This window comes from Loxodonta africana, chromosome 15 (genome assembly GCF_030014295.1).
Source record: "Loxodonta africana isolate mLoxAfr1 chromosome 15, mLoxAfr1.hap2, whole genome shotgun sequence".
In the NCBI taxonomy this organism is placed as follows: domain Eukaryota; kingdom Metazoa; phylum Chordata; class Mammalia; order Proboscidea; family Elephantidae; genus Loxodonta; species Loxodonta africana.
Window position 1 is genome coordinate 79,151,713 of NC_087356.1, and position 27,236 is coordinate 79,178,948.

The following is a 27,236-nucleotide window of genomic DNA, read 5'->3' on the forward strand; positions in this document are numbered from 1 at the left end:
CTTTCCCGAGCCCCGACCCGCGGCGCAGAGCTCCTGGCAGCTCCGGGGCCGACTGCTGACAGGAGGCTGAGAGCGCGGCTGGGTCCAGTGTCCCATCCCCGCACCCCGGCGTGCTTTGGGAAGAACAGAACCATGCCCGGGGCTGGGATCCGAGGCGAAGCCCGGGCGAGATGGCTGGGCACTGGGCTTTTGGGTAAGACAGTTCTGGCTTGGTCTCTTCCCACCCCCCACCCCCCGGCCCCCAGGGGACACTGGAGAGGAGTGCCTTGGACCGAGTGGGCTGTGGAGTGCGGCACGAAATGGACACGGCGGCCACCAGCTTCTCCCCGGACACCAGGCTCTGGCCGCAGTGCTCCCTGTGGACCGTGCGCGACCCCCCACCGCATCGGCCGTCAGCCTCCCGATTAGTTCTTTGGTTTTTAGAGCCTTCAGTTCCAGGTTTCTGGAACTGGGTCCTGGGGCTGCAGCGGAGTCTCCTGAGTTCAGAAGTTCTGGCGTTTTGGGGGCGTGGGTCTGTGCTTTGGACGTAGCGGATGGGAGGTGGGTTGCACGTGTCGTTGTTGGGTTGGTGGTTTCTACGCTGGGCCAGAGCTCTTTGCCACTTGGACGCTTGTTACCCAGGTGTCAGGCGTGCGCCAATGGGCGGGGTGGGGAGGTGGAGGGTGACGTCCTCTCTCTTCGGGCCCGTTTTCTGTATGCTCCTCTGCCCTCTGCCTCCTCCACTGCCCACTTGTCTTCCCCACGGCTCCACGCTAAGGGCTGGAAGGGGTTGACGTGGCTTGGAGGACTGTTGAAGCCGCCTTTTAGGAAGGGTCTTGTCTCTTAGGGAAGACCTGTTTAAGCTGCTCCCGGCTCTTCATTTTTGGGTGAATAGGAACCTGAGGAGACATGCGCAGAGGACACAGAGGGGATGAGTGTTTAATAATATCTACTAACATGTACCTGATAGTTTTGAGTGTCAAACTCCAGGAGATTAGGGGATGATATTTATTAGTCAATGTAATCTCGTAAACTGTAGCTGGTTTTCAGTGTAAATTGATTCCATCTCTGGCACCCACATCTCTTCTCGCTTATGTTTGTCAGATTTGGCTTTTGGCAGCTCCTCTCAACCTCTGCTGGGTTAGGCACGGGGAGTAGGTATTTGTGTGGAAAACCAGGAGACAGCAGCCTGTAAGGGGAGTGGCTGCTGTTTCCACAAATGTAAACTCAGACCTTCACGTGGGCACCTGGTGGGCGAGAAGGGAAAGACCATTTCTTTCACTCAGGAGCCAAGGTTTAATTATGTCCCTCCTGTTAGAGAGAAAACACTAATGTCTTCCTACCACTTCAGCTTCACAGTGACCCTAATGAAGCGGGCCTCAATGAGACCTGAGGCTCCTCTCCACTCAGGGCACAGTGTCACTCACACTAGCTCCCTCCCCACCCCACCTCAGATCAGCCCAGGCCCACACTGTATCCCTGGCAGGGGTGAGGGGTCACTGAGGAATCCACACTCACATGGTCATTAAACTGCCCACTTGTCAACACCTCTGACTTCCCTTCCTCCCGCTGCCTGGTTGGGTGGTGGGGCACCAGTCCTGAACCTTAAACCCCAAACCAGTTCCCATTGAGTTGATTCTCTGCTAACTGGCAGTGGTTAGAATTTTCATAGAAGCAGGACCCTGCAAAATGTGAGTATGTGTTAATGTGTGTGTGTGGTGGAGAAGGGGGATGTTGTGAGCGGATTTTTGGTAGTTTTCTCCAGGTAGAGGCCCCCACACCCTCTAAGGACTGTTTAGCTGGGTAGACTGGGTAGGGGCAGGGGCCCATGGGGGCAGGTTTGGATGAGCCTCTGAGCTAACCCTCTGGGAGACCAGGAGACAGCAGACTGACTTGTGGGTGGGAGACCAGCAGGCCCCAGACTGCCCCCTGCCTGTCTCTGAATGTGACCAGGGTTCCCCTTGGCCTTGCCCAAGCAGCTACTGACTGAGTGGGGGATCGCTCTGTGCTTGGGATGCAGCTGGAATCCTTGTTCTCAGAGCACTTTCAGTCCAGTAGGGGAAATTTGAGACAACTGGACCAACAACTGGAGATGCTCCCTGGGGCATCTGAGCTGGGAGGAACTTTGGAAACCATAGCACAGAGCTCTCACAGGGAGGAGAAAACCATGGTCCAGGGAAGGGAGGTGCATGGCCAATTGATGGCTAAGTGGAACAGAGTTCAGCATCTTGGGTTCTGTCGCTCCAAGCTGTCTCCCAGTCAACCATAGTTTGGTGAGGGGTGGTCAGTAGGCACTGTGCTTATGGGCTGAAGAATGGGTGAGGCTCTGAGGCATGAGGAAAGAAGGATGAAGGCTTGGGAGGCCCAGCTCTGTTCCTAAAACTTGGAGACTAGGGACAGAGCAGCAGTCCTAGCGGTCCTCTGCCCTTCCAGCCCCTTTCCCCATATCAAACTCAGCCTCACAGACTGAGACTAATGTGATTTTTGATAACCCAACAAGACACCCTTTTCTTAAATTGAGAAGCACTTTCCAAGGCTGTATTATTGCAATTGAGTTTTCTGTAGGCTCTAGCCCCTCCCTAAGCATGTACTGTAGCTGTCCTGCCCACCCCTTCCTTGTTCCCTGATTTGCTTAATTGCTGTGATCTGTGTTTAATTATCACTTGTGAGGGTGCTGTGTTGCACAACCCTCTTTCCCTTGGTATGTATTTATTAAGGGCTTGTTTAATGAGAATACAGTTAAGGACAGCGTGCTCAGTCCCACTCAGAGGAAGGGAAAGGAAAGGGTAAGCAAGTTCACGGCGAAGAGTGCAAGAATGGGGAGAAGTGGAGGGAGATCTCAGGTTTGAATGTGAAATGGTGATTATTTCTTCTACATCTGTTGGAGGTGCAGACCTGTGTGGGTGTCCAAGAGAGAAGGCCAGGGTCCCCAAGCCCTTATGACAGTCCACCTCCTGGTAGAATCGGCAGGATAGGTAGACCCTGGGCACAGTTTCTCCCCATTTGCCCTGCTGCTGGCCATTGAAGGGGTGTAGGATCTCTGCAGAAGCCATAGATGGGTCATGCCAAGGCAACCCATTGTGTGGCCCACAAGAGGAGGAACAGGCGCATGCGCGGCCTTGTTTGCCAAGCTGCATTCTGTTGAGCAGCCAGTGCCGTCTCAAGGGCATGCTTCCATCCCAGCAAAGCTCCTGGGGGTGGGCAGGAAGCAGGCAGGTTGGCTAGGGAGAAGGTGCTGAAATCTTTCCTTTGTCTCTGGGCTCAGGAGCCTTGCCTGGCCCAGCGCTGCCTCCCACAGCCCCCAGGGCCTCCACCCAGGAGGGGTCCTGTCCTGCTGGCCTTGGCCCACTTTCTGCCTCCCAGCTCTAGCTTGGAGCCTGTCTGGCTCCCCTGGGACCAGAGTGTCTTAGCCTCCCCATTAGAGTTTAGCCGTGTTTCTGCCTGCTGCGGCAGGCAGGCCTTAGGAGCTAAACTTGGGGTGGGTACCATCCCGCCCCTTTGCCCTCCCTCTGCCCTGGGGTGGGTGTGACTGATTCCTGAATGTGGCAAAAGGTGATGGAACATTTCCTGCCTTGGCTTCGGCCTTGGGATGTATGGTGGTAGCCATAAGCGTCCTGCTGGTGTGAATGTTTTATAACATAGGGCATGTATTAAATGCCTTTGTACTCCAACAAAACTTGAGAATCTTGAGTCAAGCCTCAGACAAAATCCCAGCACCCAGATGAGGATGGGAGGGGGCAGAGGACTCCAGATAATGGCAAAGAAAACGGCTGCTCTGTGAGAACAGACTAAACGATTCCTTCGAGCGAGGAAAGAGAGGTCTTTGGGGTGGTAGGATTGAATTCTACAGGATCATGAATAGGAGGACTTGTTCATCAATCCCATAATGCTGGAAAGAAACCCCCGCCCCAAACCTTGAAATCCTAAAGAGAGAGGACACACACACACACACACACACACACACCCCTTGAAATCCTAAAGAGAGAGGTTTAGGACAAACCAAAGAAAGCCTTTCTTTATTCTAGGGAAATAACCACATGGAAATAATTCCTCCAGGAGGCAGCCCAGGGTGGAAGTATAAATCAATGTGTGAGTGGCCTGGAGATATTCTTGGCTGACTGTGATCATTAAGGGGAGGCTAGGGGTGCCCTGGTTACACCCAGACCTGCAATGGGGCCAGCCTTGTTCCCCTTCCTCTCTCAAACACCATCTTCTCTGCCCCAGGATGCTCAGGTCAGACGGATCTAATCACAGAGGCCCCTGCTTGTGTTTTATAATCTCAAGTTTTGGCTTTACACCAGGCTTGGGAGGGAGGACAGACAGCTGTCTCTGCCCTGGTTTGGGGATGTGTACACCGGATGTGGCACGTCTGACTTCCTCAAGCTTGGCAGTAGACCCAACTTGCACCTGCTGGCCAGTCCTCTTCTGGCTCCCTCTCCTGCTAACGCATCCACGGCAGGGTCTCTGGTGGGTCAACACCTGCACCTGCTCCTTCTTCTCCCCCCAGCACAGCCTCACAGGTGAGACTGGGCACGGGAGCTAAGACCCCGGGCATTCCTGTGCACGAGCATCTCAGACATATCTGGTAGGACTTAATGACTGGGAGATGGGAGAACTGCACAGTGCAGATGACAGGCTTGCCCGCCCTCTCTGATGCCCGAACTCTGGCAGGGCTCTGGACTCCGTGGAAACCATCTCTGCCAGTGTCCTTTGTCCCCTCCAGGCTTCAGTGGAAACGGAAATGCTTCACTCTGGGAGTCCTGAGTGCATTAGAGTTAAGTCATCCACATAAGTGCACACAAGTAAGGCAGAAACATGTACCTGTATCATGAGCTAGGCCTTAAAGAAATAGTTCTTTCCCCTCTTCTGGAGGCTGCTTCTTTTTTTTTTTTTTTTTGCTTCTATATATTTAAAGGAATCAAGAAGATTTCACTTTTGATGCTCATTTTTGTGCTCTTGGATATCTCATTCTAGCTGGGGGCTGGGAAGGCCTCTGATGAGTTCCCCCCTCCTCCCCAGGAGCCAGATTCCAGGGCAGGGCTGTCAGTGAGCATTGGAGCCTGTGGAGCTCCTTGGAGCAACGCTCCTTCCCTGAGGGAGGCCTGCAGCCATCAGGAATATGCTCTTCTCCTGAGAGCCTCGCTGTCACACCTCTACACCCTGTTCCTTGGTTTGTGGGGGCCATGGGAGGTGAGAAGCAGGGCTGGGGTCTCCTGCCAGAAGGCCATCTTCTAGTGCCATTGCTAGCCCAGGGCTGAAGAGTGGAATTCTGTGTCTGGTTCTTGTCCCTAGACTTGAAACCCACAGCAGGAGAGCTAAGCTGGGAGGGACAGCATTGTTCTCCAGGAGAGGCAGTGTCATCTAATGTGAAAAGCTGACCTAAGTCTGAATGCTGAAGACTGTGTGGCCCTGGGCAAGTTAATCCCTCTGAGCCTGTTTCTTCATTTGCATACTGGGAATGAAAAGGATAACTACCTCATTAGATTACTGTGAGGATGCGATGTTTGTTATTAGCTGCCGTTGAGTTAGTCCCCAACTCATGGTGACCCCATGTACAATGGAATAAAATGCTGTCCAGTCCTGCATCATCCCCATGGTCAGTTGTGGATGGCACCGCTGCGATCCGTAGAGTTTTCATTGGCTGATTTTTGGAAACAGATCAGCAGTCCTTTCTCCCTGATCTGTCTCACTCTGGAAGCTTGGCTGAAGCCTGTTTAGCACCATAGCGACCTGCAAACCTCCACTCAGAGATGGGTAGTGGGTGTGAATGACGTGCATTGGTCAGAAATCGAACCTGGATTTCCCCCATGGAGGGCAAGAATTCTACCACTGACCATCACTGCCTCCAGGATGAAATGAGACACTGTATAGAAAGTGTCCTGTCCTGTAGTGGAAACCCTTGTGGTGTAGTGGTTAAGTGCTATGGCTGCTAACCAAAGCGTTGGCAGTTCGAATTCGCTAGGCGCTCCTTGGAAACTGTATGGGGCAGTTCTGCTCTGCCGTACCACAATTCGACGGCACTGAGTTATTATTATTATTATTTTTTGGTCCTATAGTACGTGCTAAGAATCCCTGGTGGCGCAGTGGGTAAAGATCTCAGCTGCTAACCAAAAGGTCGGCGGTTGGAACCCGCCAGCCACCCCATGGGAGGAAGATGTGGCAGTCTGCTTCTGTCAAGATTTACAGCCTTGGAAGCCCTATAGGGCAGTTCTACTCTATCCTATAGGGTTGCTATGAGTAGGAATTGACTGGAGGGCAGTGGGGTTTTAAAGTATGTGCTCAGTTCTAGATTTACCACTTACCAACTACGTGGCCCCGGGCAAGTTACTTCACCTCAATCTCACCATCTATAATATGAGAATAATTATACCTACCTTTCAGCATGCTAATATAAGTTGGAGTCAGTATGTACAAATCCTCCAGCATAGTGGTTCTCAAAGAGTGGTCCCAGGACCACAGCCTTCTCTGAGAATTTTTTAGACATGCAAATTCTGAGGCTTTGGTCTAGACCCACTGAATCAGAAACTCCAGGGGCAGGCCCAGCCATCTATGTTTTAACTGCCTTCTGGTGATTGCGATGCTCGCCCAAGCTTGAGAACCACTGCTCTAGAACAATTCCTGGCACATAAAACCCAAAACCAAACCCATTACCGTCAAGTCGATTCCAACTCATAGCGACCCTATGGGGTAAAGTAGAACTGTCCCTAGGGTTTCCAAGGCTGTAAATCTTTACGGAAGCGGACTGCCACATCTTTCTTCTGTGGAGTAGCTGGTGGATTTGAACCGCCGACCTTGCAGTGAGCAGCCTAGCACTTAACCACTGTGCCACCAGGGCTCCTTCCTCTGTCTTAAAAAAAATTGCTCAGAGGCACCAACATTACTGACTGCATTGTTATCATCTCCTTTGGGAAAACGCGAGGAAATTTGTTTGTGGTGTAGCACGAGGGAATTAAGTCAGACAAAAGAGGTCCTTACAGAGAGTGAGAATGGAAAAAGAGGAAGATTGGCATGGTGACCTTTAAAACAAAGACTGACCCTGTAAATCTGGGGAACAAGAACAGTTCTGGGAATTGGCTGCAGGGCTGGGAGCTGACCTGGGCTGAGGTGGATTCTCAAGCAGCCCAGCAGGTAAACTCAGTGTCACCTCAGCCAAGGCTCCTTTCAGACTGCGCCTGGTTGCCCTGCCTGTAAAATGAGGCAGTGGAGTTACTGGGTCAGTCTGGGTCCTTTAGCTCTGACATTTTGGGGGCCCCCCTGGCCATGGCTGGAGGTCCAAGAAGTTGAGTGAAGCTGCAGTCTGGGGCGAGACAGATATCAGGGAAACCTTGGGACAGAGGTTAGGCCAGCCAGGCTGCTGCTCTCAGTTGCCCACTGGCCCTGGACTCAGGCCCCAGTTCAGATTTCAACGACCCCTACCTAGAATCTGTATGACTTTGAGCAAGTCACTTTGCTTTCCTCAGCCTCACCTGTCAAATGTGATTAATAACACCTACCTTACCAGTATGTAAAAAACAAAATCCAATGCCCTGGAGTCTCTGACTCATAGTGACCCTGTAGGACAAAGAAGAACTGCGCCATAGAGTTTCCAAGGAGCACATGGTGGATTGAATTGTCCACCTTTTGGTTAGCAGCCAAAAGGCACAGCTCTTTAACTACTGTACCGCCAGGGCCCCATGGCCTGGTGGTTAAGAGCTCAGCTGCTAACCAAAAAGCCTGCAGTTCAAATCTACCAGGTGCTCCTTGGAAACTTTACAGGGAAGCTCTACTCTGTTCTACAGGGTCGCTATGAGTAGGAATTGACTCAACGAGTTTTTTTTTATATGTATTGAGATTTCAGTGAGCGCTTAGCACGGATAGAGGCCCAGGAAAGGATCGCTATTATCCAGGTTGCTGGAGATCTGAGCAGGCCCATCTCTGAGTCCTCACCCGGCTTGACCCCCCTCCCCCCCAGCCCGTTTCATCTAAGGGCAAGGACACGCAGGCGAGTACGGTTTCCTCAGAGAATCTGCAGGACTGCAGGAGGGCCAGGCCCCCTTACAAGGACTCAGGGGGCGGGTCCTGGAGGCTGTGAGTGGAAACGCCACAGGGGTGGGGGTGGGGGCGCTCTAGGGACGTTCCCCAGACCAGGTGACGGAGTGGGACTGCGGGGGTTGGGCTCCGGGTCAGCAGGGGACAGCGGGTCCAGTGCCCTCCCCCCGCAGAGCGTGCATTCCGATTAGCCTGGAGTCTGCCTCTCCCAGTGGGTTTTCTGCCCTCTGCCTTTCTCTCCTAGGATTTGCTCGGCCCTCGCTGCCCCATTCCAAGACCTGCCGCAGGCCCACCCCTCATTTATTCCATCCCGAGGGGGGCCGTCTCTTTTCTGTACTCTTGTGGCCGAGCAGGGTGCAGCCGGAAGGGGTCGCTCTGCCTCTCCGCCCCTCTGGGCAGAGTAGGAGCTTCCCGGGCTCGGTGATGAGAGGCCGCTGGGCAGTGTTGGTGGACTGCGGCCGCTGCTTTTCTCTTGTCACCTCACGGGCTCCCCTCCCCCTGTGCAAAAAAAAGAAAAACAAAAAGCAAGACGAAGAGTTCGCGCACCGTCCTAGGGGAATGCCCAGTGCGAATAGAAGGGGCTCCATCCGGGACTTCTTGGGTGGGTGCAGGGAAAGCACCTCCAGGGACTGCGTCCTCAGGGTTAGGGGGCTCCAGCAGGCGCGAATTTGCAGCAAAGCTGCAAAAACCTTGTTTTCTTGGGTTGGGGTGACCCCTGGTGGTCACTCAGAATCCAAGCAGCCCGTGGGAAGACCGAGAAATAGAGAAATACCGCCAGTGGCCCAGGCACTACCGATTTTGAACGTGAGAACCAACCTCCTGAAGTTGCCACAGAGGGTGACAGAGACCTCTCTGCCTGGCCAAGCCACCCCTGCACCCCCCTGAAGTTTCTGGCGGGATTTTATTAAGGGTGGGGCCCCTCACACAGGTCTCTTCCTGCTCCCCGTGTCCCTGTCGCTGGAGGTGTCTGTGGGAAAGGCCACCACCATCTCCGCTGTCAACGGCACCGAGATCCTGCTGCCTTGCACCTTTTCCAGCTGCTTTGGCTTCGAGAACCTGCGCTTCTGGTGGTCCTACAACAGCAGTGATACTTTCAAGATTGTAAGTAGTGGGGGAAGGGACAAGACAGCCCAGCTCCTTCCTTCCTTCTCCTCTGGTCCCTTCTGAACTAAGTCCCACTGTGATGGTCCCCAGAACCCACTTTTTGTCACCTGTTTCTCCCAGTGGTCTTTGCAGAGCCTGCCTAAAAGAATCTAAGCGGGAGGGAGGCTACACTTTTCCAGGATGGCATTGCTAGAATTTGGGGTCTGCTGGATGGCTAGAGACCTCTGTTTGGTCTTAAGAAATGCCTGGAACTTGAATTGCTTGTGTAAAAATTAATAGTTTAGTTAAAAAAAAAAAAAAAAAACAAGGAGAGAGAGAAAGACCCACCCTTTGGTTCCTTGGAGCGAGGGAATGAGAAGAGTCCTAATGAGGTAAGAGCTGGGGAACTGGACTTGGAAATAAAGGAGAGAAGAAGCTGGAGAAGAACAAGAGATCTGCAGAGCCACCAACAGGGCTGTGGGATGAATCAATCAGCAGGTATTTATTGCATATTCACTCTGTAATCTAGTAGGGTGCCCAGACTAACACAGGGAAGCTACAAGAGAGCAGCTCTGGATGTAATTAAGGGCTGATCTCAGAGGGTGCTGATGGACGGGGCTGTATGATTGATCCAGGTCCTCACGGAGGGTCAGAATGTAGATGGATAGGGGACCCAGTGCCAGGAAAGGCTGAATGGGAAGTGACAGAGAGAAATGAGTGTGGTATTATTTGCAGGCGCCATTACATAAAACGCTTTCGTGAAGAAAGCAGTAAGAGCAGTGCCACATTCCTTGGCTATCTTAAGAAAAGGAAATGGGTTTAGGAAATAAGCACAAAAGACTTGAAAGCAGAGACTCAAACAGATACTCGCACACCAATGTTCGCTGCAGCATTATTCACAGTATCCCAAAGGTGGAAACAACTCAAGTGTCTACCAACAGATGAAGGGATAAACAAAACGTGCTACATGCATACAATGGAATATTACTCAGCCATGAATAGGAATGAAATTCTGATACATGCTGTGACATGGGCTAACGATGAAAACATTGTACTGAGTGAAATAAACCAGACACAAAGGACGAATATTTTATGACCCCACTTGTATGAAATAACTAGAACAGGCAAATGCCTAGAGGCAGAAAGCAGTGGTTACCAGGTGCTGGTGGGAGGGGAAATGGTACATTCTTGCTTAATGGATACAGAGTTTTGTTTGGGGTGATGAAAAGTTTTGGAAATAAATAGTGGTAATGGTCGCACAACATTTTGACTATAAGTAATGCCACTGAATTGTACACTTAAAATGGCAATTTTTTATGTTCCCTATGTTTCACCATGATAAAAAAAAAATGAGGAAACAGGTTAGCCTTCAGCAAGCAAGATTTAGGCTAGACAAGCGGATCAATTGGTGCTGGAAGAAGAAACTAAGGGTGAGGAAGAACCTCAGACTGCAGGCTCTTCCTGGGCCTGGGCAGGGTGAGGACCCAAGGAGTGGGCTGGGAGTGATGCTCACGACCTTTGGCGGCCCTGATTCTTTCTTGCCCACCTTCTCTTCTCCTCATCCTCAGCTAATAGAAGGGACTGTGAAGAATGAGAAGTCTGACCCCAAGGTGAAGTCAAAAGATAATGACCGTATCACTCTGGAGGGTTCCACCAAGGAGAAGGTGAACAACATTTCCATTCTGCTGAAGGACCTGGAATTTAGTGACACCGGCAAATATACCTGTCATGTGAAGAACCCCAAGGAGAACTATCTTCAGCACCAGGCCACCATCTTCCTCCACGTCGTTGAGAAATGTACGCAGTAGGGGCTGAGACAAGGGCAGTGGAGTGGGAGGGATTTGGGGGAGGGGTGCCAATTCAGTGTTACAGTGAAATGGTAAAAACTGACATATTGGTGCTTTCTTTGACTTTATGCTTTCAAGAGTTACAAGAGTTTCACCTAAAAGCTAGAAGAACGCAACTTGAATGCTTATTCTGCCACTCTGTAGCTTGTGAATATGCTTAGCCTCTCTAAGCCTCATTTTTCTCATCTGTAAAATGGGAATATGACTGCATTCTCCTGGTGTTGCTGTGAGAATTAGAGAAGCTACTGGGAGTTTCGTGACTGTTAGAGCCTCTGTCTTTATGCTGGTTATTATACTACTATTGGGTACTCCATTAGTAAAAGTTGATTGAATGTCAGGCACTGTACTGGAAAGTTCTGTGAATGATATATAATGTTTTTCTTTGAGGAACTTACAATTTAGGAAAGAGCACAGAACAGGTAAACACATAACTGAAGTAGAAGGCAGAGCATGATAGGTACACCAGGAAAGGCTCAACAATAGAGATTGAATAAGACACGGCCCCTCCCCTCTGGGAGCTTATATACTAGTTGGGGGATTCCAGTCAGATACAGGTGGAACAATTAGACAGTAAGGGTGGGTCCGATGAGGAGCCAGGTGGGTTACATGACCCCAGACGCTGAAGATAGCTGCAGGAGGGCAGATGATAACAAGCGCAGGAGAAGTTAGCCTGGGCCTCATGGAGGGGAGGAGCCTGGAAGGGTAGAGAAGTACAGAGCAGAGAGAAAGGGGGAGGGAACCTGCTCAAGGATCCTGTGTCTGCTGCATTTTGTGCATATCTGGGGATTCACTGGCCTGTTGGATGACGTGGAATGCCTGGTGAGGGAGATGCCATGGGTTTGATCTTGACCGTGCCAAGGACAGAGCTGGAGGCCATTGGGCAGCTTTCTCTGAGCCTAGAGTGGTCTGAGTCATGTCTACTTATGGTGGCACCTCTTCCTCTCTTTCAGGTCTCCTGTCACCCCACTTGGTGCTCAGCCTTCTCGGGAGGGAAAAGAGGGGAAGGGAGCCAACATTTATGGGGCATTTCTGGGTGCTGAGCTCTGGGTTAGGTGCTCTCATTTACCTTAAGTCCTTGGCTCCTTATGAACTCCCTTCTTAGTGGGTCTTCTCTCCATTTTTACAGATGCAGTCACTCATCTGCTCAACAGTTATTTACTGAGCACCTATTATGTGGCAGACATTGTTCTAGGTGCTGAGGATGTGGCATGAACAAGACAGATAAATTTCTGCCTTGTGGAGATTATCTTCTAGTAGGGGGGAGGAGATATGTAATAAGCGAAACAAAAAAGAAAATTATATTGTATAATAGAACAGGGTAAGTGCTAGGAGAAAAAAATGGAGTCTCTGAGTGATATAAATGGTTGACCCTCAGTTGCAAACCAAAAGGTTGGAGGCTCTAGTCTACCCAGAGGTGCGTTGGGAGAAGTGGACCTGGTGGTCCACTTCTGAAAAATCAGCCATTGAAAGCCCTATGGAACACAGTTCTACTCTGCCACACATGGGGTCTCCATGAGTCAGAATCAACTTAATGGCAACTGGTTTGGTTTTGGTTTTACGAGAAAAAATAAAACAAGGAAGGTGAAATGGGCTTCAGCAGGGTGGCTATGGAAGGTCTCATTAGAAAAAGTGACACAGGGTGAGGGCATTTGAAGGAGGTGAGAGAGGAAGCCATAAGGATATTTTGGGGAAGACGTTCCAGGCTGACGGAACAGTTAGTGCAAAGGCCCTGAGGTAGATGTTTGAAGTACAACAAGGAGGCCAGCGTGCCTGTAGCAGGGTGAGTAGTAAGAGATGAGTCAGATTGAGCCACGTTGTATGGAGCCTTGTAAAACCTGTTGCCATCAAGTCAATTCAAACTCATAGTGACCCTGTAGGACAGAGTAAAACTGTCCCATAGGGTTTCCAAAGAGCAGCTCGTGGATTTGAACTGCCGACCTTTTTGTTAGCAGCCGTAGCTCTTCACCACTGTACCACCAAGGCTCCTGGGGCCTCGTAAACATGAATGAAATGTGAGCCACTGAAGGGTTCTGAGCAGAGGTGTTCACTCTGGCTGCTGTGCGAAGAATGGGGACAGTCATCAAAGTGGGGATGCTGGTTAGGGTTAGGCTACTACAAACATCCAGAGATGGCTTAGGCGAGGGTGGTAGTGAGCAGTCAGATTCTAGATTTTTTTTTTAAAGTTAGAGCCATAAGGATTCTCAGGTGGATTGATAGGGAGTTTGAAGAAAAGGGAGGAGTCAAGGATGACCCCAGAGTTTTTGTCAGAGCAGATGGAAGGATGGAGGTGTTCTCATGGAGATGGGGAAGACTGGGGGTGTGGCAGGTTTGGGAAGACTCCAGGAGTTCAGTGTTCAGATGAGGAAATTGAGGCTAGAAGGGTTAAGTGACCTGCCCAAGGTTACCAGCTGGTGACAGGCCTATAGTTAAAATTCAGATCTGTTTGATGCCAAAGTCTTTCCACCATGTCAGAGATACCATAGAGAGATTCTAATTTTTTTATGCATTGGCAAAGGAGACCTAGAAAGATGCAATGAAATTCTCACATGGTTTGGGGCCCAAGTCATGACTCAAACCTGGATGCTATGCTGAGTCTGAATTATTTCAGAACTTGTGAGAATGTCTGTGGGAGGATATTTGTGGACAGGGTGATGAGGTGTTGTGCCTTAACCTGATGGACACCGTGTGTCAGCTTCCCCTGCTTCCTGCTGGAAGGCCTGGGGAGGGCTGGAGGCCTGAGAGTAGACATGTCCTATATGGCAGCGAGTTGTGTCAGGGGATGGAGGCTGCACAGCCCTTGGATGGCCATGGTGCTCAGCTTCAGGTGACTCCTTCTGTCTTGTCTCCCCTTTCCCTCCCTGCTCTGGCCGTGCAGTGGAGGAAGTGGACAACACCGTGACACTCATCATCCTGGCCGTTGTGGGCGGGGTCGTTGGGCTCCTCATCTTCATCCTGCTGCTCAAGAAGTTCATCACCTTTATCCTCAAAAAGGCTCAGGAGAAGAAGTGAGTTGGCCGCCATAGCATGCTCACGTCCCCCCACCAGCCCATCTCATGGGTGTTCCCCAGCATCCTCTTCTGTTGTTCCGCCTTTGCCTACACCCCATCATTCTCCCCATCATCCTTAATCCTTACCTTTGTCTCTCATTCTATCCTCTTTTCCTAATTCTACCACTCTCTTTCCTCCTCATCTCCCAGCCCCTCTCCTAAGCTCACCTCCTCTCCCTCATCCTCCCAGTGTGTATTTATGGAATGAATGGATAATGAATCCCACAATCCCCTTGTTCTTCCATGTTCCACTGTCTTCCTTCCCATCCCATTAGCCTCTTTCTTTCCATTTCCACCACCTCAACCTAAAGTCTACCAAAGGATTTAGGAAGACTTTTTTTTTTTTTAAATCAGAGAAAATATAAAATTTCATGTACAGAAACTCTAAAAAGGGAAGACCCTTCTGAGGAATGGGAATCTCTTATTGTAAAATTCTGAAAATTCAAAAGGAGCAGAGAAAAAAATCTGCAAAGGCTAATATGGACTCCCAAGAAACTCTAGGGTAAGTCCAGATGTAAAAATAGACATCTATAGAGAAGGAGGAAGAGAAGATGGAGGGAGGTGCAGAGAATGCAACCCTTTTCCCAGAATTGCCAGGGTTAGTAGGCTTCAAAGCAGGAGGTGATGATTCTTGTAAAACTGGAACCGGGAAAAGGCATTTGGAGTGAGTTCTGAGCAAGAGAGATGAGATGAGAGGCCTGCCATCAGAGCAGAAAGAGTGATGGTAACAATGAGATTCAAAAGGGAAGGGAGGACGCCTCTGCTTCTGTTTGCTTTATTCTGTTCTGTCATGAAGAGGGAGCTAGGCTAGAGGGCAGAAGTTATACTGGTAAGAGGGAAAGGAAGCTGAAAGCCTGGAAGGGGTTATTAAGAGAACAGGATCCCAGGCACTGACTGAGAAAAAGAACTTGTGGGTTGTTGCAGTGCCCCATGGCCAGAGTCTATGAGTTTTTTTGAGAAGCATTGAGCTGGACCAAATTCTGTCCTAAATAACCAGTCATACCGTTGGTGGCAAGCAAACTTGGAGACCAAATCATTGAACATGTGGTTTAAAAGCACTCAGAAAAGAAAACAGTGATCCTTGGGAGCCACCAGGGGTTCGTCAAGAGCAAGGAATGCTAAACATTTTCTTGATAGGGCACTGGTGGGTCAGCTTGTTAGAGATAATAACACCTATCATTCATTGAATGCCTACTGTGCAAGATACTCCACCAGGAATTTTAAAACAAAATCCATAATTTTTGTTTTATAGTTGAGCATAGTGACACTCAGAGTGGTTAAATGACTTGTCCAAGGCCACACAGCTAGTAAGTGATAGAGCTGTGATTTGAACCCTGACTTATTTAGTTTAAAAGCTTAAACTGTTGCTATCATACCTTACCGATTCATTGGGTGTATAAAGAGTTCATTCATTCATTTGATGGCTATTTTTGAGGCACTGTGCCAGGTGCTATAGGAAATTCTAGAAGAAATGAGATCTTGCCCTGAAGGAGGTAGGATGTGTACACTATAAGTATAATACAAGGTAGAGGGGATCAGTGCCAGCAAAGATGTAGGAAGTGGTGCAGGGGTTTGGAAGTAGGTGAAATACTGGGCCAGTTTCCTAGGAACCTTAGTGTCCTAAGATTGCTGTAACAAATTACCACAAACTGCTGGCATAGTGGTTAAGAGCTATGGCTGCTAACCAATAGGTCAGCAGTTTGAATCCATCAGGTACTACTTGGAAACTGTATGTGGAAGTTCTACTCTGTCCTGTAGGGTCGCTATGAGTCGGAATTGACTCTACGGCAACGGATTTTTTTTGTGTGTGTGTGTGTGGCTTAAAACACCAAAAATTTATTCTCTCACAGCTCCGGAGGCTAGGAAAGTCCAAAATCAAGGTGCCATACTCCCTCTGTAGGCGTAGGGAAGAATCCTTCCTTGCCTCTTCCTAGCTTCTGATGGCTCCTGGTAATCCTTGGTGTTTCTTGGCTTACAGCTGCATCACTCCAGTCTCTGCCTCTGTCTTCATGTGGCCATCTTCCCCATGTCTCTGTGTCCTCTTCTCTTCTTATAAGGACACCAGTCATTGAACTTTGGTCCCACCCTAAGTCCAGGATGACTTCATCTTCAGATTTCTGATTAATTAGCTATTTCCAAATAAGGTCACACTTGGAAGTTCTGATTGGACACTAACTTTGGGGAATACTATTCAACTCACCATAGAGGCCTCAGGAAAGATTCCTGGCCAAAAGGTCATTTGAGGTAGGTCTTGCGAGATAGCTATGATTTAGCCTTGGGGAGGGTAACGAGAATGGCATTCCAGATAGAGTGACCACTGAGAGTCAAGGCAGAGAGTTTGGGAAATGAGCATGGGTCTGGAGAACAACGTGTTTTGTTTGTTGAGAGAGTGGAGGAAGGGAAGCCTGTAAAGGGGGTTGAGGACTACCCTTGGGGACCTGGGAGTCCAGGCTGTGACTGGCTTTCCCTCTGCCTGGAGTACCTATGCAGGGCCCTGGTGAGGGATTGTAGGGCGTGGTATGATAAGGGAGTTTCAGAACAAAGAGTCTGGCCTTGATGGGCAGAGGGACTGGGTGGAGAGAGGCTTGAGACAGGGAGATAGACCAGTGGAAACCTGAGCAGGTCCCTGTGATGATGAGGAAAGCCTGCATTGCATCCATGATGGGGTAGCTTCCCAAAAAGAAGGGTGGTGTTGGGACAGCATCTGCCATGATCCATGCTGGGTTTTCACAAGTGTGTACTATTCCGTCTCCCTGGAATGTCCCCTCCCTCTTTTCCTGCTCATTTTTGCAGGTTTCAGCTTAAAGGACACTTCCAGAAAGCCTTCCCCAATCCATTGACCAGCTAAGTTATGGCCCTTAAATATATCGTTGATCACATTTTATTGTAGTCACTTGTTTAATGTAGCATTCCCTGGAAGATTGCAGGTTTCCTGAGAGTAGGGATGGTGCAAAATTGTTCACCTCTATAGCATGACACAGTGCCTGGTACATAGTAGGTCCTCAGTAAAGACATATGGACTATGTGACAGCACAATTAGGTGGATCAGTATTTGGCTGGGTGGACTATACCTTAGTTTGGCTGATTTCAGGAACACCCATCTGAAAAACAGTCTTTAGAGGTATGCCACAGGGCCCTGCCTGTTCATCGTTATTATTAAGATTTGAACTGAGCTAGGGATGACATTTTTATCAGGTTTCCTCGGTAAAAGTTTCGTCAAGTTTCCTTGACTGTTCTACCCCTCATCTGCCAGTTTGTTGTACTTGTTGCTATGATGCTGGAAGCTATGCTACCAGCATTTCAAATACCAGCAGGGTCACCCATGAGGGACAGGTTTCAGCGAAGCTTCCAGACTAAGACTGACGAGGAAGAAGGACCTGGAGGTCTACTTCTGAAAAAACTGGCCAGTGAAAACCTTGTGACTAGCAGCAGAACATTGTCTGATATAGTGCCAGAAGATGAGCTCCTCAGATTGGAAGGCACTCAAGAACAACTGGGGAAGAGCGGCCTCCTCAAAGTAGAGTCGGCCTTAATGATGTGGATGGAGTCAAGCTTTTGGGACCTTCATTTGCTGACGTGGCATAGCTCAAAATGAGAAGAAACAGTTGCAAACATCCATTAATAATAGGAATGTGGAATGTACGAAGTACGCATATAGGAAAATTGGAAGTCATCAAAAATAAAATGGAATGCATAAAGATTGATATCCTAGGCATTAATGAGCTGAAATGGACTTATATTGGCTATTTTGAATCAGACAGTCATATGGTCTACTACGCCGGGAAAGACAAATTGAAGAGGAATAGTGTTGCATTCATTGTCAAAAAGAACATTTCAAGATTTATCCTGAAGTACAGATAGGATAATATCCATATGCCTATAAGGAAGATTAGTTAATACGACTATTACTCAAATTTACACACCAACTACCAAAGCCAAAATTGAAGAAATTGAAGATTTTTTAAAAATCAGTTTCTGCAGTCTGAAATTGATCAAACATGCAATCAAGATGCATCGATAATTATTGGTGATTGGAACGCAAAAGTTGGAAACAAAGAAGAAGGATTAGTAGTTGCAAAATACGGTCTTGATGATAAAAACAGCCCTGGAGATCGAATGATAGAATTTTGCAAGACCGATGACTTATTCACTGCAAATACCTTTTTTAACAACATAAGTGGCAACTATACACGTGGTTCTCACCAGATGGAATATACAGAAATCAAATCAACTACATCTGTGGAAAAAGGCAATGGAGGAGCTCAATGTCATCAGTCAGAACAAGACCAGGGGCCAACTGCAGAACAGACCATCAAATGCTCATGTACAAGTTCAAGTTGAAGAAAATTAAAACAAGTCCATGAGAACCAAAGTATGACCTAGAGTATATCCCACCTGAATTTAGAGACCATCTCAAGAATAGATTTGACGCATTAAACACTAATGACCAAAGACCAGAGAATTGTGGGATGACATCAAGGGCATCATACATGAGAAAGCAAAAGGTCATTGAAAAGACAGGAAAAAAAGAAAAGACTAAAACATATGTCAGAAGAGACTCTGAAACTCGCTCTTGAATGTAGAGTAGCTAAAGTGAATGGAAGAAATGATGAAGGAAAAGAGCTGAACAGAAGATTTCAGAGGGTGGCTCGAGAAGACAAAGTAAAGTATTTTAACAAAATGTGCAAAGACCTGAAGTTAGAAAACCAAAAGGGAAGAGCACGCTCAGCATTTCTCAAGCTGAAAGAACTGAAGAAAAAATTAAAGCCTCAAGTTGTAATATTGAAGGATTCTATAGGCAAAATATTGAACAATACAGGAAGCATCAACAGAAGATGGAAGGAATACACAGAGTTACTGCACCAAAAAGAACTGGTGGATGTTCAGCCATTTCAGGAGGGAGCATATGATCAAGAACCGATACCATTGAAAAAAGAAGTCCAAGCTGGATTGAAGACGATGGCGAAAAACAAGGCTTTCGGAGCAGACGGAACACCAACTGAGATATTTCAACAGATGGATGCGGCGCTGGAGGTGCTCACTCATCTGTGCCAAGAAATCTGGGAGACAGCTACCTGGCCACCTGACTGGGAGAGATCAATATTTGTGCCCATTCCAAAGAAAGGTGATCCAACAGAATGTGAAAATTATTGAACGATCTCATTAATATTACAGGCAAATGGAATCTTGTGAAGATTATTCAAAAGCGGTTGCAGCAGCACATGGACAGGGAGCTGCCATAAATTCAGGCCAGATTCAGAAGAGGACATGGAGTAACGGATATCATTGCTGATGTCAGATGGATCCTGGCTGAAAGCAGAGAATATCAGAAAGGTGTTTACCTGTGTTTTATTGAGTCTGCAACCGCATTCAGCTGTGTGGGTCACAAATTATGGACAACAGTGTGAAGAGTGGGAATTCCAGAACACTTAACTGTGCACGTGTGGGACCTGCACGTAGACCAAGAGGCAGTCGTTCGAACAGAACAAGAGGATACTGTGTGTTTTAAAATCAGGAAAGGCGTGTATCAGGATTGTGACCTTTCACCACAGTTATTCAGTCTGTATGCTGAGCAAATAACTAGAGAAGCTGGACTATGTGAGAAACAATATGTCATCAGGATTGGAGGAAGACTCATTAACAACCTGTGACATGCAGATGACACAACCTTGCTGAAAGTGAAGGCTTGAAGCACTTACTGATGAAGACCAAAGACCACGGTCTTCAGTATGGATTACATCTTAACATAACAAAAATCTTCACAACTGGATCAACAAGCAACAGAGAAAAGATTGAAGTTGTCAAAGATTTCATTTTACTTGGATCGACAATCAATGCCCATGGAAGCAGATGTCAAGAAATCAAATGAAGTATTGCTTTGGGCAAATCTGCTGCAAAAGACTTCTTTAAAGTGTAAAAAGGAAAGATGTCCCTTTGAAGACTAAGGTGTGCCTGACCCAAGCTATGGTATTTTCAATTGCCTCATATGCATGGAAAAGCTGGACAATGAATAATGAAGACTGAAAGAGAGCTGATGCCTTTGAATTATGGTTTTGTTGAAGAATATTGACTATAACATGGACCGCAAGAAGAATGAACAAATCTGTCCTGGAGGAGGTACAGCCAGAATGCTCCTTAGAAGCAAGGATGATGAGACTTTGTCTCATGTACTTTGGACATGTTATCAGGAGGGTCCAGTCCCTGGAGAAGGACATCATGCTTGGTAAAGGGCCAGTGAAAAAGAGGAAGACCCTTAATGAGATGGATTGACACAGTGGCTGCAACAATGGGCTCAAGCACAGCAACGATTGTGAGGGTGACGCAGGACCAGGCAATGCTTTGTTCTTTGTGCATAGGGTTGCTATTAGTCAAAATTGACTGGACGGCACCTAGCAACAATAACAGTGCTTGTCACCACCCATCTGCCAGTTTGCCATACTATGATGACTTGCATGTTGCTGTGATTCTGGAAGCTATGTCATTGGTATTTCAAATACCAGCAGGGCCAATGGTGGATAGGTTTGAGCAAACCTTCTAGACTAAGACAGACCGGAAAGAAAGGCTAGCAATCTACTTCCAAAAATTAGCCAGTGAAAGCCATACAAATCACAACAGAATATTGTCTGATAAAGAGCAGGAAAAGGAACCCCCTAGGTTGGAAGGCAACAATGGATTCAAGCATGATGGCAATCGTTTTCATTCTGTTGTAGCTGGGGCCACCACGAGTCAGAGCCAACTTGATGGCAACTAACAACAGCAGCAGTGACTGCTAGAGAATAAAATCGGGATTTGGGAGGATCTTGACAGGCTGGAGCTATGGACAAAATCCTACAAGATGAAACTGATGAGATCAGAATGTTAAGTCCTTCTCTAAGGTCCCTAAACGCAGCCTTACCAGCCCAGGGTGGTGATGGTGGTGGTGGTGGGGGCGGTGGTGGGGGTGGGGGTGGTGGTAAGCTGCAGTTTAGCAGCAGCAGCTATGAATGACTTGGAAGTTTTTAACAGCAGAAACCTCAGAGTGATGTAGCAGTCAGGTCATCCCTGGAGAACTCTGTCCAGCCGATTTGACATGATTAAATTGGGCAGTCGGGGTAGGACCTGGTGAAACCCTTGGAGGACGTCTTCCTATCTAACCGTCTTTCCTTCCTGCTTCCTTCTGCTCCATCCCACTACCCTCTGTCCAGAGCCGCCATCCTTGCAGCCAAACCTACTGCTTCCTCTGCTCCCTTCCGTGGTTCTTGTTCTTCTACCTCTGGTCCCAGAAATCTCAGAGAGGAAGGGCCTGGTGGGTCCCTGGAGAAGGAGCACTTTGCTCTTGGTGTACTCCTTGATGGCCTGGACCCTCCCCACTGGGTGTCACAGGCTGGAAGCTACCCTGATTTGCCTTCCCCTTGGCATGATCCCTGGGAACAGTGCCTGGCACACCTCGTCCTCTGCTGTGTGGAGGTGGCTAGGTGATGGCTAGCCTTCCTGAGTACTTTCTATGTGCCAGACACCATTCTAAGTGCTCATTAACTCCTTATAGCAACCCCACAAAGAAGGTATTATTGTTGCACTCATTTTAAGCATGAGCAAACTGAGGAAGAGGAAGGTTGGGTGACTTCCCCCATAGTCCATGGCCATAATGACCTTGCTATCTCACCCCTGTAGAAGGGGCTGAGGGTAGAGGGCTGGGCCCCCCTCCACACTGTATGCATTACTCTCACTACTCTCCTTGCCCCCTCTCTTCCTCTCCAGGAAGGAATGCCTCGTGAGTTCCTCAGGGAATGATAATACAGAGAATGGATTGCCTGGCTCCAAGGCAGGAGAGAAACCACCCACGAAAGTGTGAGCCCTCTGTTTCGGGCCAAGAAGCCGCAGGGAGTCTCACTCTCTGATGATGAAACTGATGCTTGAGCCGTGTCTGTAGAACCCACGTGCCTGAGACATCTGCTGCTTGGCTCCAACTGTAGTCTTTTTGGTCAGGGAGAAACTGGGTTTCTCCCAGCCTGCCCCACCCCCTTCCCAGCCAGGGCTCCTCAGGGACAAGGGCTGGTGGGGGTGGGGCATGGAAGGTCTGGGAAAGGGCAAGGTGGGCTGGGGTGGGGAAGGGAGAGGGCTCTGTGACCCAGCCATGGGGCAGTGTGGAGGGGTCATCCCCTGACACCTGGGTAGATGGGTCTTCTTCAGCCTCCCCGGCCTGTCTGAGCAGTACCTTGGTTTCCTTCCAGATTTCTCCTCAAGAAGGACTTGGGGAATCAGAGAGGGCTGCCCCAGTAGCTAGACCCTGGAGATGGGGCAAAGAAAGAGCCATGTGTGGAGCACTAACCCTTTATGATGGGGGTGGGGTTGGGGTGGGATAGAGCACTCTGACAAGATCTGGGGGAGGGGGTTGCTGGAAGCAGGGCTACAGTGAGAGGCAAGCTTCCACTTTGTAGGGTACTTGCTTGCTCACAGTCCCTCCTGCCTGTCTTCGCCCTAGCCAACCACTGAGTTTCTGAACCCTCCTGACTAGGGCCTGCTGCCTTGGTCTCGGGGTGGGGAGGGGGGTTGGGCCCACCCACCTGCTCCTCTGACCTCTGTTACTGAGGAGTCAATGAAGGCCCCCCCAGTCTTCCTGGAGCATTGGGGTGCTATCTACGCCTTTCCTTGAATTTCTCCTTTGGGAATTGGGGTTGCAAAGGTGGGCATGCCCGTATCCTAGACTGCTCAACCACTGGCACACCCATCCCAGCCCTGCCAAGCTGGCAGCCCCTTCTCTTAGGCATGGCAGGGCCATCGCCACCCCTGGGAATGCCTGAGCCTGGCTCCTCCCCACCCCCGTGCCTCCTCCTTCCCTGGTGACACAGCAAGTGGCGCCATCCTGCCCCCTCTGCTCCCTTGGCTTCTCTGGTGCCGCTACCACCACTTCTCTCCCCTGTCCCCTGGGCTGTTCACCCCCAGCCCTGGGTCAGGGGCCTCCCTTCCCTTCAGGGCCCCTCTTCCTTTGGATGACAGGGTGCTTGGGTATCCTGGCTGCTTCCTGCTCAGCTGTGCCACCCTGTCTCGCACCTGGGGACTGGGAGGAGCAGGGAGAAAGCACCCATAGTTTTACTCTGCTTTTTCCAAGAACTGATTTGCACACCCTTTGTGAGGGGCTAGACTGTGCCTTAGCTCCCTGAATCCTAGCTCATACCCTCACTCTCCCTTGAGCCCAAACTTCCTGACAAAATAGCTGAGTCTGGTGTGGCACTGACCCAAGGTCATGGAGGGGCCTGGGGGCTGGAATTAGGACATCACTGGCCCCTTGGCCAGGAACTGAATCTTGGAGACATCTATCTACCAAGTGCTTCCATCAGGGGATCCCCAACAGGGGGTGGTTGTAGTGCTGGAGATGGGATAACTCTGCCATTTGCTCCCACTTCCCCATTCTCTTATTGAATTTCTGAGACTCTGTGCCCTGGGCCCCAACGTGGGATAGAAGGGGAGTAGCACCCTTTTCCAGATTAGATGGTATGGGGACTACCTCAGGCTTTCCCTGACAAAAAGCAGCAGCAAGCTTCCCTGAGGGCAAAGGGGGGATTGACAACAGCAACAGCTGGCAGGGCGTCCATGGGCTGTGTCCCCTGTCCCTCACCCAACCCCGAGGGGCTCACCAGTTCCCAATCTGATCTTTCTCAGTCTCTCCTGTCATTGTCCCCTCAAAACCCATCCTGGGTTTGGGTTCAGATTTTCCTGCCCTTGGAAGTGGACAGACCAGAGCTACCAGTCATTCAGAATGCTTCTTATAGCTGCCTTCATGTGAAACTTCTTCCTTCTCCCTTCCCAGCTTCAACACTAGAGCGGGCAGAGTGTCTTGGGACTTCTCCTTCTCTCTCGTGAGGAAGCCAAGATGACCGGTTCAGATAAAGTTGGGGGAGGAAAGCATCATCTGGATCTTTCCACTCCTAGGTCTACTGTTGACATGTAGGCAGGTCATGTATCTTCTTTGGGCTCAGCTTTTTCCGTCTCTAAAATGGGTGTAATAATACTTACCTCATAGGACTGTTTTCAGGCTTGGTGAGTTTTTCTTTAAAAAATCTTTTTGGCTTGGAAAAGGATCTGGGAGGCCAGGAATTGTAACTGGAGGGATCGTTCCAAGTCTGTCCAGTCCTCAGCTCTGTCTCATCCTACGACACACAGGTCATATTACATGCCTCACACATACACAGACACTCTCTTTCCACCTCTCCCCTCAGAATTATGTTAGCCTTTGTAATGTAAGAAACCTTGACTCAGATGCTTGAAGTTTCTTATTCATGGCTCTTGTTTGGTGGTTTTCAATAGAGCTGACTGGAACTATAAGTGAGACATTTTTGGTTGCCCCAATGCCTGGGTAGGGGGGCACTACTGGCATTTAGAGGGTGGAGACTAAGAATGCTAAACTTCTTAGAGTGTGTGGGACAGTCCCCACAACAAAGAATTGCCCTGCCCCAATGCCAGAGTGATCCCCATGGAGAAACACTGGCCTGGATTTGCAGTAGTACGTCTATGGGCACAGTTGTCTTCCCCAAGCAGACACTGAGTGCTTACAAATCTCCAGGTGGTCTCCAGGGGCTGGTGGGGGGCTTCCAGGGTTGTGGGGCAGAGTAAGAGCCCACTCACAGGGTTGATCTTGGATGCACCCTGGATGCACCCAGCTGTCCTGACGGAGAAGTCAGTGAGACCAAGGAAAAAGTGTTTCCCAGCTCCCCACCCTTGACCTCTAAATAAAAAACCAGTTACTGTAGAGTTGATTCTGATTCATGGTGACTCCATGTGTGTCAGAGTAGAACTGTGCTCCAAAGAGCTTTCAGCGGCTGATTTTTTCCAAGTAGATTGCCAGGCCTTTCTTTTGAGGCACCTTTGGATGAACTCAAACCTCTTTTGGTTAGCAGCCAGGAACACGAACCATTTGTGCTACCCAGGGACTTCAAAATAGACCTCAGAGTTCCAGGTCTTGGGTTTCCCCCTGTGGAAGAATTCAGCAAAGGCAGCCAGAGTGAAGGGATGCTAGAGAGGTCTGGAAAAGGGCCCAATGAAGTTCAGACCATCCCCATGTCTGGCTGGCTGATAGAGCTGGAGGCTCGTTGAACCTCGTGTGAAGCGACGATGTGAGAGTGTGCTTCCGAGAGGGCGGGAGATGAGAGTGTGTGAATGGCATGGGCTTGGAGTGTGCATGTGGGAGCGCATGGATGTGTGTAGGCATGCAGGCGTGTGGAGGTGTCACTGTGGAGTAGGTGGGCAGTGAATGGCAAGGGCGGTGTATGAGGTGTGTATAAAACTGTGTGTACTTGACATGGGGGAGACTGGACATTTCAGGAACCATCTTCCCTGGTCTGAGCTATACCGGTTGGGGTACTTGGATGCTGAGAAAGGATAAGAGACAGAAAGTAAAACCAGCCATGGTCTTGAGCTCCATAACTCCATGACTCCATGTCACCGTTACAGAGAGCTGCCGTTGGAGGGAAGCATGTTGGGGAGAGGGAGCGTGAGGAGGGGAGACTTCTCTGGAAAATCCTATAGCTTGCTTCCCTTTACTTTGTCCCAGGTTGGAGTCCCTACCCTCTCATTCCCACCTGATGTGCAGTGCTTTTGACTATCTTATGCATGGTTTCCTCTTCCGGCTTGGATGACGACAATATCCGTAGTCAACTTTCCTATGTAACTATAAATCAAAAAGATGCAGCAACGGGTCTTGGGGGTCCTCAGGTCTGGGGGTGCCTCTGGGAGGCGCAGATGTGCACATGCCCAGCACTGGCTCATGTTTAAGCACAGAGTGAATGCACTCGGACTGTTTTGCACTGTAGAATTTTATTTAGCTTTGCCTTGGATGAAATAAAAATTATGTTTAATAGAACTGGTTTGGAGTTTCCATTTTTGGTTAATTGGGAGATTGATTCTAGCTTTATAACTTGCCAGTGTAGTTTGGACAAGTTTCTAAGTTTCTTTACTTCTCTGGATCGCAGTCTTCTTGTGTCTGGAACGTTGCCTGCCTAGGTGAAATAACACAGGTAAAATGCTTGAGTGTCTGGCATATTTGTAAGCATTCAGCTCATATTCATTCCCATGACTTCTCTGGAGAAGTTGGAAAAGTAGCCCTTTAATATTGGATTATTGCCAGAGCCCACCCTGTACTGATGACCTTGGTGATGATTCTGGTACCAGTAAACACCATGACATTCATACCATCCTCTTCCCCCAGTCCCCACCCCCCACCTCTGTGTTGACATTTGTATCTAGGCGAAATCTCCTTCAAATGAACAATATGGGCAACTTTAAAGAGGAAAAGGCACAGCCCAACTTAGTGACTGAGGAGCGTGTGGGCCAGCTGGGCTTTGCTTGGCTGGTACCTCCATCTTGCTGACCTGGGGATCAGGCTACGTGGGGAGCGGGGGAGGCAGGAAGCTCCGGCTTACACCCTGGGAGTGACTACCCACACACGTTTCATATTGTCCACTTTAAATTATTTGAGCATAGATTCCCAAGCGTGCCTGCCTTAGATGGAGAGTTTCCAGCTGCTAGACATAAGGGCAGGTGGGAAGGAATCAGGAATACGCATGAGTGTATGTGTTTGCTTATATTCTTAGACTTTATACCACAACTTCTCACCATGCCATATCCTCTTCAGTGGATTCGCCTCAGACTGCATTTCAAAGTTTTAAACCCTAAGTACTTAAAAGATCTTGTTAAAAGACCCTTCCTCCTCAATCAAGAGACCCCAGGAAGGCATTTCAGCAGAAGTCCCTGGCGGTCCTGCTTTTTCCAGCCCTCAGCTAAAATAATTGTGCTCTGTGCTCCCACCGTGAATGGACTCCTCATCTGGGATCCCTATGTTGCCACTCACCTGTCTTCAGGTACTACTTGTTGCCCTGGGACCTCCTCTAATTCTTTCTGGTGATTCTTTCTTCAACCTTAGGTCAGTAGCTGTGATGATTAATTTTATATGTCAACGTGGTTAGCATATGGTACCTGTTTGCTTGGTAAGCCTCTAGCCTAATTGCTGTTATGAAGTAGTTACATGTGATTAAATCAGTCGGCCTCAAGTAAAGCAGATTACCTTCCATAATGTGGGCGGAACTCAATCACTCAGTTGAAGACCTTAAGAGCAAAAAGGGAGCCTCCCTAGGGTGTGTTCTGCCTCCAGACTAAAATAGATATTTTTCCAGAACATTCTTAATCTGCACTCATTGTTTTACCTATGGATTCTGGGACACAGGCCTGCAAGGGTTTCCAGGCTGTTGCCTGACCTAATGAATCTTGGACTTGCCAGTCC

At 49.0% G+C, this 27,236-nt stretch overlaps 1 protein-coding gene across 2 annotated transcripts; it reads left to right on the forward strand.

Annotated features, from left to right (window-relative positions):
• On the forward strand, positions 1 to 26,179 carry SCN4B (sodium voltage-gated channel beta subunit 4). 2 transcript variants are annotated; one of them, XM_003418310.4, is made up of 5 exons: positions 1 to 193; positions 8,936 to 9,108; positions 10,659 to 10,887; positions 13,813 to 13,942; positions 21,722 to 26,178. In XM_003418310.4, exons 1-5 carry the CDS (start codon positions 133 to 135, stop codon positions 21,813 to 21,815), a joined length of 687 nt encoding a protein of 228 aa, XP_003418358.1. In that variant the 5' UTR covers positions 1 to 132; the 3' UTR covers positions 21,816 to 26,178. The 2 variants fall into 2 exon arrangements, with proteins under 2 accessions (XP_003418358.1, XP_064125074.1); XM_064269004.1 differs by lacking the exons at positions 1 to 193; positions 8,936 to 9,108 and adding an exon at positions 9,406 to 10,520 and having other exon boundaries at positions 21,722 to 26,179.
• The last annotated feature ends 1,057 nt before the right edge of the window (positions 26,180 to 27,236 follow it).

Coding starts and splice junctions, on each gene's coding strand:
- SCN4B (XM_003418310.4), top strand. CDS start 133: ATGCCCGGGGCTGGGATCCGAGGCGAAGCCCGGGCGAGATGGCTGGGC. Junction 9,109..10,658: donor GCAGTGATACTTTCAAGATT/GTAAGTAGTGGG, acceptor CCTCATCCTCAG/CTAATAGAAGGGACTGTGAA. Junction 13,943..21,721: donor AAAAAGGCTCAGGAGAAGAA/GTGAGTTGGCCG, acceptor CTTCCTCTCCAG/GAAGGAATGCCTCGTGAGTT.